Below are 13,142 nucleotides of genomic sequence, written 5' to 3'. Positions count from 1 at the left end.
TGGTGTTTGGCCTTTGAAGTCAATCAGTCAACAAGCATTTATCAAAGGCCTATTATATGCCAAGCTAATTGTTGGGGACCCAAAGAAAAACAACAAAAAAGAGTCCCTCCTCCCAACTTGCTCACAGTCTAATGAAGGAGATAACATGCAAACAGCCATGTGTAAACAAGCTATATAGGATAAATTGGAGATCAACACAGGAATTACACTAGCATTAAGAAGGATCTGGAAAGGCCTCTTGTAGAAGACCAAACTTTAGCTGAGACTTGGGGGAAGCAAGGAGACTAAGGGAGAGAATTCTGCCAGTGAAAATTTACAGTCAGGAGATGGAGTGTCTTGTTCAAGGAAGAACAAGGAGGACAGTGTCACTGGAGAGCAGAGTGCATGGTGGGATGGAAGGTATAAGAAGACTGGAAAGGGGTGAGAGACAGGTTAGGAAGGGCTTGAATGCCAAACAAAGGATCACCTGGAGGTGATGAGGAGCCACTGTAGTTTATGGAATGGCAGATGATAGGGACAGTCTTGAACTTTAAGATAATCCTTTTGGCAGCTGAGTGGAGAATGGACTGGACTGAGTAGAAACTATTCAGTAATTCAGGAATAAGGTGATGAGATCCTTCACTAGGGTGGTAGCAGTGTCAGAGAAGAGAAGGGGGCTTATAAGAGTGATGTTACAAATGTAGAATTGAAAAGCCTTCAAAACAGATTGAATATGGGGAGGGAAGGGGGGCATAGAGAAAGAGAGGCTGAGTCAGAGACAGAGAGACAAAGAAAATGATATGAAAGTTGAGGATGACACCTTGGTTTTGAACCTGAGAGACTGGGAAGATGGTAGTGGCTTCCACGGTGATAGGAGAGTTATGGAGGGAGGGAAGGTTTTTTTTTTTTGAGGGGAGGCGGTTCACAGCAGAGATGATGATTTTGGTTCTATACGTGGTTGCATTTAAGATAGTTATGGGAGGGGCAGCTAGGTGGTACAGTGGATAAAGCACTGGCCCTGGATTCAGGAGGACCTGAGTTCAAATCTGACCAAAGACACTTGACACGCACTAGCTGTGTGACCCTGGGCAAGTCACTTAACCCTCATTGCCCCACAAGAAATAAAATAAAATAAAAATTAACAAAAAGTTATGGGACATCCAGTTCAAGATGTCCAATTTGCAGTTGGAGAGATTCAAATCTGGAGGTTAGGAGAGAAGTCAGGGTTGGATAAGTAGATCTTTGAATCATCAACATAAAGATGATAATTAATTCCATGATAGCAGATGAGATCCCTAAGTGAAATGGTATCTAGATCCCAGAACAAGTCCCTTTCAATTCAGTAATTTTGGGATTCCGTTATGGAGTACAGCTAGCTCAAGTCTGATTACAATTTAAAATAATGCTGTATAATTCAATGAAAAGGTTTTCTTTTGTTTGTTTGTTTGGGTTTTTTTTGGTGAGGCAATTGGGGTTAAGTGACTTGCCCAGGGTCACACAGTTAGTAAGTGTCAAGTGTCTGAGGCCGGATTTGAACTCAGGTTCTCCTGAATAAAGGGCTGGTGCTCTATCTACTGTGCCACCTAGCTGCCCAGAAAAAGCTTTTTTCTAAAGATAGAGTGATGGAGTTGACAAATCCTGACTTCCAACCCTGCTTCAGACATTTATGAGCTATAACCATTAATCTCCCTGAGCCTCAGTTTCTTTGTTGTAAAAAGAGGTCACTTGATAGGTTTTAAGGCTCTTTTTAGCTTTAAAGCTATAATTCTATGATTATAAGCAGTTATACCACCAAAAATCAAGATGACCTGTTGTCTCAATGTACCTAAACTTGTAATGTGCTCAAAAATTGAATAAGTACTGACTAGTTATGCCATGGAACTTAATGTCCTCAATCATACAGTGCTTCCTTTCCTCCATTCTCCTTTCAATAAGGAAATCAAGAAACTCAAGGCAAGAAAGAACTCAGAGTTCAAAGGTATTTCATCAGCTCTCTAGTATAACCTATATCTGAAAATAAGAATCCCTATTACAACATACCTGAAAAGTCATTATCTAGCCTTTCCTTGAAGACTTCTAAATGTGGGGGAAACCCACCATTTCCCAAGGCAATCCATTTCACTTTGGGATAGCTTTAATTGGTAGAAATTTTTTTCCTGACATGAAGCCTAAATTTCTCTCTTTACAATTTCCACCCAATATTCTTTATTTTGCCTTCTGGGTCCACACAGAACAGGTATAATTCCTCTTCCTCATGACAGCCTTTCAAATACTTGAAGACAGCTGTCATATCCTTCCTGAGTCTCCTCTAGGCTAAATATCTTCAGTTCCTACAACCAATCCTTTCAAGGAATGGACTGGAATCCATTCACTATCCTGTTGCCCAAAAATGAACATAATACTTCAGATGGCCAGGACAGAGTACAATGAGACTATCATTGGAAGTTATGCTTTTTAAGGGTTTTTTGTTATTGTTGCCATTTCACATATTGGCTCATACTGAGCTTGTAATACACTAAAACCTCCAAATACTTTTCAAACTGCTAGCTTTCCATGAAAGGTCATGGGGGAGCCAACTTGAACCAACGTATCTGAGTTAATTGTTAAATTTTCAGTGTATTATACTTCAAAAATCAGCAAACACTACATAATCAGAACTTGATTTATAACTTGTTGATTGTTTAGAATTGAGGAAGTAATGGAAAAATGTTAATGCAGATTAAATTTAAAAGTGTGCCATGTGAACATTTTTTTTCACAGAGAGGCAGTTGTTAGATGTTAAACCATTGTTAAACATTGGCCTGTGACCATGTCACTCCCATTTTATGCTTGTGAAACTGCTTTTCTGCGCCCAAGCATAAGACTTTACATTTATCCCCATTATATTTGATCTTAATGGATTCAGACCAGTGTTCCAGCCTGTCATAATCTTTTAACTATGTCAACCAATATGTTAGCCATCCTTCCCAGATTTGTGTCATGTGCAAATTTGATAAACATGCCATGTATGCCTTTATCCAAGTCATTAATAAAAATGTCAAACAGCACAGGACAAAAAGCAGATCCCCAGGTACACCATTAGAGACCTGTCATTTTGATATTGAACCATTAATGACCACACTTTGACACAGCCATTCAGTTCAGTTCTTAATCCATATATCGTATTATTGCATAGCCCATGACTCTCTGTCTTCTCCATAAGAATAGTGTGCTATTAACATTAATAGTATACTAAATATTATTAATAGTACATTATTATCAAATGCTTTGCTAAAAGCTAGATGAACTATATTAATACCATTACTCTCATCTACCAGATTAGTAAACATGGTTTTTTTGGGTTTTTTGCTGGGCAATGGGGGTTATTTGCCCAGGGTCACACAGCTAGTAAGTGTCAAGTGTCTGAGGCTGGATTTGAATTCAGGTCCTCCTGAATCCAGGGCTGGTGATTTATCCACTGTGCCACCTAGTTGCCCCCAGTAACCATGTTTTTTAAAAAAGAAAATAAGGTACATCTGGCATTCCTTTGTAAAAAAGATAGATTTTAAAAATTCATATCTTTTGTTTTTATATTGCCAAGATTTCCCCCTATAGCTCTTCTTTCCTCATCTCCTAGTAAGCCATCCTCTTAATAACAGATTTTTAAAAAAATAAGAAATAAGAAAAAAGATGAAGAGAAAACAATGAACAAATCTAATCAATTTGTTGAAAAAAATCTGACATTTATATTCAATATTTCACACCTATAGGATCCCTCTCCTCCACCTCTGCAGAGGAATAGGGGAGAAGCCTCTAAGATCTCTTCTCATAACATTCATTTTCTTTCTTTTTTTGTTTTGTTTTGGTGGGTTTTTTTGGGGGGAGGGGGATTGCAGGGCAATGAGGGTTAAGTGACTTGCCCAGGGTCACACAGCTAGTAAATGTCAAGTGCTTGAGGCCAGATTTGAACTCAGTTCCTCCTGAATCCAGGGCCGGTGCTCTATCCACTGTACCACCAGCCCCCTTAACATTCATTTTCAATTATTTTGTTACTCTTTCCATTTACATTGTCATAACAAATGTGTATATTGTTTCCTTATCGCTGCTTACTTCATTTTCAATCAGCTCATGTTAGTCTTTCCTTGCTTCTTTATATTCATCATATTATTCATCTCTTATAGCAAAGTAATATTCCATTATTACATAGGGCAACTTGTTTAGTCATTACATGATTGATAGGTATTTCCAGTTCCTTCAACTAATCTTTTCAAGGAATAAATTTTAATCCCTTCACTACCCTGGAGTCTAGAAGTAAACACAGTATTTCAGATGGACAGGGCAGAGGACAGTGAGACTATCAGTTCCTTATTCTTGGAAGTTATGTTTTTCTTAAAGTAGTCTGAGAGTAAATTTGTTTGTTTTTTTGGTTGCCACATCACATGTTGACTCATATTGAGTTTGCAGTACACCGAAACCCCCAAATGTTTTTTTTAATAGTTTCTAACCATGTCTCTAAATATTTTAGTGTATACGAAGACTTTCTGTCAGTGAATTCTTTTGGAAATTTGTCTAGCAATGGAATCTCTGGGTCAATAGCTATGGGCATATTAGCCACTTTATTTATATAATAACAAATGCTTTCCAGAATGGTGGTACTGATTGATAGATGCACCAAGACATTAATGTGCTTGTCTTTCCACAACCCATCCAAAATAGACTCTTCCAATCTTTTGTCATTGAAGTACATGAGAGTTCAGGGGAAAAAAAAAAACCAACAACAGCAGAGCCACACTGGGATAGTAGTTTATAAAACTATTACTTACAAAAGGAAGAAAAGAGCAAATGTGAATAGGGAACAATCCAAGTGCATGGGTCTCATTGTCTTCTGCCAAGGGTAACACACAGTGGAGTGGCTTCCCAACATGGAGCCTGGCATCGTTTTTCATACTAATGTCAAAAGCACATAGCCCCACTAGGCTCAAACTTATATAGACTTTTATAGAAGGAGTCAGCTGGCACCAACAGAAGATTGCTAGGTCATCTCTAGCGGAAAATAGCATATACATGGGACCACTGAAATGAGAGTATTTTCTAAATTGCCTGATAAGGAGTAAGGAATAAGAGAAAGGGACAGGTACCAACTTTAACTGTGCCATTCAGGTTTATTACCCCTACCATACTTGAATTCTGGAAGCCAGAGCCATACCAGTCAAACTGGTTTTCACTGGTTCAGTCACCTTTGCCAATCTATTGGGTATGATGAGGTGAAACTTCAGGGTTATTTTAATTTTTATTTCTCTCATTATTAGTGAGTTGGAGAATTCTTTCATATAGTTATTAATAGTCTATAATTCTTCCTCTGAGAAACATGAATTATTATTAATGAAGCCATATTGGTTCTGTGCAATGATCCCTTCCCTTTATAGTTCTTAACCAACTATCTATTGAATGATCTTTTCTGGGATTTTACAAGCATCAACATCAAGTTCATCTATAGTCATATGAAAATACTCTAAATCAGGGCTTCTTAAATTTTTTTCCTCTTGTGATACTCTTTTGCCCAAGAAATTTTTATGCAACTCTGGAGATATAAAATAGATACATTTAACCTTTTATTGTTGCCAAATTTTTCGAGATCCACACATTCAGTTATGTGACCCCATATGGGTCTGTGACCTACTATTTAAGAAGCTAGGCTCTAAATCACTATTGATCAGAGAAAAACAAATTAAAACAACTCTGAGGTACCATGTCATATCCATCAAAGTGGCAAAAAGGGAAAATGTTGAATGTTGGAGGGGATGTGGGAAAACTGGGAGGCTAATCCACTGTTGGCATGGTTGTGAACTGATCCAGCCACTTTATAGAACAATTTAGAACTATGCCCAAGGGGCTATAAAACTGTGCTTGATCCAGCAGTTCCACTGCTAGGTTTATATTCCAAAGACATCCAAAAAAAGAAAAAATGACCGACTTGTACAAAAATTTTTATAGCAGCTCTTTTTGTGGTGGCTAAGAATTGGAAAGCAAAGGGATACACATCAATTGGGGAATGGCTAAACAAGCTATGGTATATCATTGTAATGGAATATTATTGTGCTATAAGAAATGACAAGAGGATGATTTCAGAAAAACCTGGAAAGACATACATGAATTGATATATAGTGAAGAGAACAGAAACAGGAGACCATTGTACAAAGTAACAGCAATATTGTTCCCTGAAGAATTGTGAATGACTTAACTATTCTCAAAAAAATACAGTGATCTAAGACAATACTAAAGGACTAATAATGAAACATACTATCCACCTCCAGAGAAAGAAGTGATATTGATGGAACACAGACTGAAGCATGCTATTTTTCACTTTCTTTTTTTTTCTTTTATTGGAGTCTTCTTATACAAAATGACTAATATGGAAATGTTTTACATAAAAAACCCATCAAGCTCATTAGCCTATAGTGGGCAGAATCTATTCTCTTTTGTTTTTTTGAAAATGGAGGCAATATTTAATCTTTTCCAGTCCTGTACTATTATTCCCATTCTCCTCAATAGGTCAAATATTATTTATGGTGGAGTGTAGCATTAGCTCTTTTATTATTCAATTATTTATTATTATTATTAGCTATTTTGTTATTCAATGTTCACTTGGGACAGTTGTTTCTCTTAATGCTGCTGAGAGAAGTCCTTTTTGTAGTTCATAAGCTCCACTAGCAAGGACTCAATACATTGTTAGTCTTAGTATTCCTGACACTATATTTATAGTACCATATAATGGACTTTTCTATTGATCCTCTGTTGGCTGTCCAAAGTGCATGTCTTTTTAAAATCTAAATTGGAAGCTAGGTGTGTTGACATGCATCTATAATCCCTGATATTAAAGAGACAGAGGCCAGTGCATCATTTGTGTTCTGGAATTCTTATCTACAGTGGGTAAAGGGCCATCAAATGTCTATACTAAGTCTGGAACTAATATGGTGAGCCCTTGAGAATGTGTGGAAGGAGGTAGGATATTCAAGGATCAGGCTGTCTGAAGAGGAGAGAAGTGGCCTCTGAATATATCCCTCCTCCCTGCCCTCCACTCACACCTCTTACTCAGAGAGCAATTCTTTGTCATAGGTATTTTTAAAAAGGGAACAAAGCAGATCAGCCAAATTAAGCACACATCAACCAAGTTTGGTAATATATATATAGTATATACATATACTATATAGTATATCTACTATATACACATATACATATATACTATACACACACACACACACACACACATATATATATATATACACACACACATATATATAGTATATAATGTTGCCCACCTCTAGACCCCTATATTTTCAATGAAGGGAGGGAGTCTTCTCTGCCTTTCTTCATTATGCAAAGGTCAATTCTATCATGGGTCATATAACCATAACTAACAGAAAAATAAGTTTTTGTCACAAGGCACTGACATGGGGAGAGTGCTCATCTTTTGGGTGTCACTCCTTCCTCCCAGAGGTAAACATCAAACACAAAGAAGAGACCTAGGATAGAGTCTGCACAGCATCATTCACAGGAATCCTACCTTCCCCTTCCTATTCCCCTAACCACAAAAGCAAACACCTTAAGAGTGAAGATTAAAACTCCCCCTCTCTTAGTCTGACTGCACCTGTCTAGGACTGTCCCTTTCATCCTAGTCTCCCACAACCACTACCCTCCCCCCACTTCCCTCTGAACTCCTCCACTACATTTGTAGAAAGTAAAAATCTGATTAGAGGGCGATTCCTCCATAAACAAGAGAGCAGTCTACACCTCAGGACATGCCCCCTTTTGAGTTCCTGTGGCTGAAAAGGCCAACATCCTTTGTCTAACCTGTTGATAAGCCTCTCCTTAGATGATATAAAGTTTATTACTTGGTCCAAACTTAAAGACCTTCCAGGTTAATAGGAACTGCCAGAGTTTTTATTCTATTAATATTCCCTTCAGGTACACAGGGCCACTACCTCCATGAACCAGTGAGGTATCAAAGGAGAATGTCCACAAAAGTACAGCTGCTGGGGTAGCTAGGTGGTACAGTGGATAAAGCACCTTCCCTGGATTCAGAAGGACCTGAGTTCAAATCCGACCTCAGACACTTGACACTTACTAGTTGTGTAACCCTAGGCAAGTCACTTAACCCTCACTGCTCTGCAAAAATAAATAAATAAATAAATAAATAAATAAATAAATAAAATAAAAATGTATAGCTGCCCTTCATTTTCTAGATACACACCATGATGCATTTATAACTCTATCCTCTCCTATTAACCCATTAATAAATTTAGAGGCTGATGGAGCTGGAAGGGATCTTGTAGGCCATCTAGTTCAAATTCCTCATTTTACAGATGAGGAAACTGGAACTTGCAGAGATTAAAGCAACTTGACCAAAGTTACACTTTTGCTGATTGATAAAGGTGAGATTTGAACCCAGGACTTCTGACTCCATGTCTAGTGTACTCATCATACCATATGACTCTCCCACCAGCTCATTGAAAGTTCTCTTCCCCTACTAACTTTGGTAAGAACTTTGAAAGTACTTCCGGCTCCACATTTTCATTTTAACACAGACACATACAGCCTGCCTTGTACAAGAGAATTCCTCTTAAATTAAAGATGGAGAATTAACTTCTCAGTCTCCTTTACTGGATCCTCATCTAGATCACATCCTTTAACCTTCAGTATCCCTCAGGGTTCTATCCTGGACCCTCTTCTCCCTCTACCCTACCTCATTCGGTGATCTCATCAGCTCTCATGAACTTGATTACCATCTCTATGCTGATGATACTCTAATCTACCAATCTTGTCCCAACCCTCAGCTGAACTTCAATCTCACATCTCCAAGTGCTTTTCATATATCTCTCTTTTTTTTTTAGGCAGTGGGGGTTAAGTGACTTGCCCAGGGTCACACAGCTAGTAAGTGTTAAGTGTCTGAGGCCGGATTTGAACTCAGGTACTCCTGAATCCAGGGCCAGTACTTTAACCACTGTGCCATCCAGCTGCCCCCCTTTTTCATATATCTCAAACCAGTCAGAAGGGGTCTTAGGCAAGCAAATACTCTCTGTGAAAAGTCTTCCTACATATAAAACACATTTATGTAAGCTACTATTATTGTCTAGTTCAACTGCTTCAATTTATATATGGAAACAGGCTCAGAGAGGATCGATTAATGGCTTGTCCAAGGTCAAACAGCTAGTGTTAAAGCTGGGAATAGGACTTGCCTAGCACTCTTTCTACAATGCCATCAATGGCTATTTTGACTGGTACTTATATCCAACTCTGAGATTTTATGATTCTATTACTAAATATTATACTTTCCAAATAGTGATCATTTAAAAAATTACAGGCAAGTAGAAGGTGGCCTCATATAAATTATGATTTTAGTTCAAAATTTGTTTTGTGTGTTTAATATTACAATGGAGACATTTTCCCTAATTATAATTGTGATATTAATAAAATTTATACAAGATGAAAAATATACAATTTTGAGGGTTATTTACAGAGCTCTTCTCCTCCCAGGTTATGACCCAAGCTGTACTAGATAAGAAAATGGGAACCCTGGCATAAAACTGCTCAGACTGATCCACCCTGAGTCAAATGTCAATGTGAACTTAGGAAAAAATAGATTGTAATTATGCTTTCAGACTCCATAATAGAAAATAGTACTTACTCCACTGCCCGCCTCCAAAGTAGGGGTAGGAAGAAGTTAAGGAAGGATGGGGAAAGGGAAGGGAGGGTAGAAATCCTGTGTTGATAGAGTGCCTTTAAAAGGAAAAATGGCTTTGAAAAACATTCTTTCCATTCCTATTCTAATAACAGAAGTTTATGAATGTGAGTCCTACTTGGACAATAGGCCTGCAATAGCCATGTGTTTTGGATATGTGTGATAAATTCATTCAAAATCAGCATTTCTCTATTCCATTCATGTACAACTGGAAAAATGACATTAAACCTCATTATGTTTCACACCAGATACTAGACCAGGCATGGAGAGTACCCAAAATGCTGATCTGTCTGCTGAAAAGCCACCACCCCCTTCTGCAGACAGCAACACCTCGTTGTTACCTCATCAGAATGGCCTGGACAAACAAACTGAGCAGATTCCCGAGCCCAAGTCTCAGGTACCTGAGAAAGAAGCAAGTGCTGCCCCTGAAAACATGGGGAGTGATATTTCTGAAGAACTCAATCGGCAGCTGGAAGACATCATAAATACCTATGGGTCTGCCTCCAGCCTGGTGGGGAAAGAGAGCAGTGTGAGAGATAAGGAGAAGTCTGAGAAGGCAGACCATGAGGAAGGGGAATATGAAGATGTAAATGATGACAGTGAAAAAGAACCAATAGCTCCCGGAGAAGCCCCCACATCTGCAGTCAGGGACCCTTTCAACAACAAAGAACAGAAACTGGAAAAGAAAATCTTAAAAGGACTAGGCAAGTAATGCTAACTAACATGGGGCCCCTATAAAAATCATTACTGAATCATGAGTAATAACAAGAACAACTAACATTTGTATTGCCCTTTAAGGTTTGCAGAACACTTTACATGTATTATCTCATTAGATGCACATAACAAACTTGAGAGGCAGGTGCTACTATTATTTCACAGATGTAGAAAATGAGTCTGAGAGAAGTTAAGGGACTTGCCCAGGGTTACACAGCTAGTAAGTGTCCAAGACAAGAATCTAACTCAGTTTTTATTGACTCCAAGTCTAGTCCTCTATGCACTATGATTTCTTTGGATCTTCACGAAGTCCCACAATCAATTATAGTTATGACAAACACTAGGTTAATACCACTGTGGAAATTTGTATCCACACCAAAAATTCAGTCCATTTCAACAAACATTAGCATGTACTATGGGAAATGGGAATGGGAAATGACTTGTGCTAGGTCCTGGGCTATATAAAGGCAAAAACAAAATAGTCCTTGCCCTCAGTTACAATATGAATAGAAATCAGTAAATCAAAGTATAGAAAAATTAATTGTATAGGAGTTAGAGCGTATTGATAAGTAGAGATATCAGAAAAGTCCATATAGGAGACCATGAGCTTTGATGGAACATCATTATCCTATGAGAAAGAAGTGAAGAGGGATTTCATTCAAGATGTTCAAGACACGGCTGTGGAGGTGAGGAGTCTGAGGGCAAGAAGGGTGTGCAAAGGGAACAGTATCAGGAAAGGGAAATAATGTGAAACAGGACTGAAAAAGGTAGAATGGATGCATAATATAATGGACTTTGAATGTCAAGCTAAGAAGTTTGTATTTTATTCTTTTTTGTTTTGTTTTGTTTTTTTGTTTTGGGTTTGTTTTTTTTTGCAGGGCAATGAGGGTTAAGTGACTTGCCCAGGGTCACACAGCTAGTAAGTATCAAGTGTCCGAGCCTGGATTTGAACTCAGGTCTTCCTGAATCCAGGGCTGGTGCTTTATCCACTGTGTCACCTAGCTGCCCCCTGTATTTTATTCTTGAGGCAATCAAGAGCCACTAAGGTTTTTGAGTAGGGAGGATAGGTGGCATGGTTAGGCCTGTGTTTTAGGAGTATCAGTTTGGGGAATATATTGGACAAAGGAGAGTTTGGAGGTACGAAGAACAATTGGGAGGCTACTGTAGTGGTCCAGGTGAGAGATGATACAGGCCTGGACTAGAGGAAAGGAGAGGAGAGACTATGTGAGCAGAGAGCAGGGGATGGGTGCAAGAGATGTCATAGAGGCAGGATTAGATATGTGGAATAAAGGAGAGGGAAAGGGCCTAAAGCTGAGGGGTTTGGAAGTATGGTGATGCTTGCAACAGATCACTATAAGGAGTCAATATGTACTAGTGGAAAGACTACTACATTTGGAGTAAGAACCTGAGTTCAAATTTTGCTTCTACTTCTTATTGTAACTTATGTAAACTTAGATCATTCATTTGCCCTCTCTGGGTCTCATTTCTCTTATCTCAATTAGATGAATCAATTGAACTGTATGGTCTCTAAGGTATTCTTTTTTTATTTTTTTGGTGAGGCAACTGGGGTTAAGTGACTTGTCCAGTGTCACACAGCTAGTAAGTGTCAAGTGTCTGAGGCCGGATTTGAACTCAGGTCCTCCTGAATCTAGGGCCAGTGCCCTATCCACTGCGCCACCTAGCTGCCCCTAAGGTATCCTTTTGACTCTAAGTCCCATGACCCAGTTTGGAGAAGGTTTCCAGAAGGAGTTAAGACTTAAACTTGATTCTAAAAAGGGAATAAGATTGGATTAAGTGGCAAGGATGGGGTGGGAGATTGGTAACCTTCTAAGCAAGAATCAGTAAAGGTCCAGAGGCCCACATGGTATATTTGGGCAACAGTGAAGAGACAATCTGGCTACACAAAAGTTTTCATAATGTGAATGTGGGTAATAAACTTTTATCTACATGGAAGACTTTGCAAAGGAGTTTGAATTTCATAGAAATGGTTCATGTTGTCAGTTTCTGAGCAGGGAAATGACTTTGCTATTATAATAATGTTTTAAGAAGATTAATTTGGCAGTAACGTAGGATGGATAAGTAGTCTATAAGCTCTTGAGGTGAGGGACTGATTGTAGTATCTTGCTTAATCAAAGATTGTTGAATGAATGACTGCCTGACAAAATGATTATAATAGAGATGCTAAGGGGGAAATGTCACCTATAAAGGTCCCCAGTTCTCTCTAATACAAAAAATAAGCCTTCACTTGAATATGAGGTTCCTTCTTTTATAAAATCAGTTTTTATGCTATTGCAATAATCTAAGCATGTGGTAAATATAAGGAACAAAAGCAAAATTGATCATTTGTAGGAAAAAATTATTTTCCCATGCATTCATTTATAATAATACCAATAGAGAGAGCTTAATCATACAATTATTAATTTTTAAAGGGTGCATTTCAAACATAATTATCTTGTCATTGATTTTAGCATTTAAAAAAATGGAACAAAGAGACAGTAGAACACAATTGGTGGCAGAACATAATTTTATTTTGTGAGGTCAATCCTATCATTCAATAACAGCCCCAAAGCACACCAGATGTTAGCTTTCCATCAACTAGGATGCAAAAAGATTTTTTTTTTTTTGCTAGGTAGGTAAAACCAGCAGAAAAACTTTAGGATCAGAAAGGATGAAACAAAGAAGAAATAAGAGGTTGGAATGCTCCAATTCTATTAACTTTTTCAATGAAATA

The 13,142-nt window shown here is 38.1% G+C and overlaps 1 protein-coding gene across 1 annotated transcript in view; it reads left to right on the top strand.

Annotated features, from left to right (window-relative positions):
- TXLNB (taxilin beta) overlaps nt 1–13,142 on the top strand; it is an 81,198-nt gene that overhangs the window by 6,060 nt on the left and 61,996 nt on the right. The window contains exon 2 of the mRNA XM_043963514.1: nt 9,946–10,401. Within this exon, the coding sequence (XP_043819449.1) occupies nt 9,960–10,401 (442 nt within the window). The 5' untranslated portion in view covers nt 9,946–9,959. The remainder of the gene's footprint in view (nt 1–9,945; nt 10,402–13,142) is intronic.

This window comes from Dromiciops gliroides, chromosome 4, assembly GCF_019393635.1.
Source record: "Dromiciops gliroides isolate mDroGli1 chromosome 4, mDroGli1.pri, whole genome shotgun sequence".
Lineage (NCBI taxonomy): Eukaryota > Metazoa > Chordata > Mammalia > Microbiotheria > Microbiotheriidae > Dromiciops > Dromiciops gliroides.
This window is presented reverse-complemented; position numbering and strand designations above follow the sequence as displayed.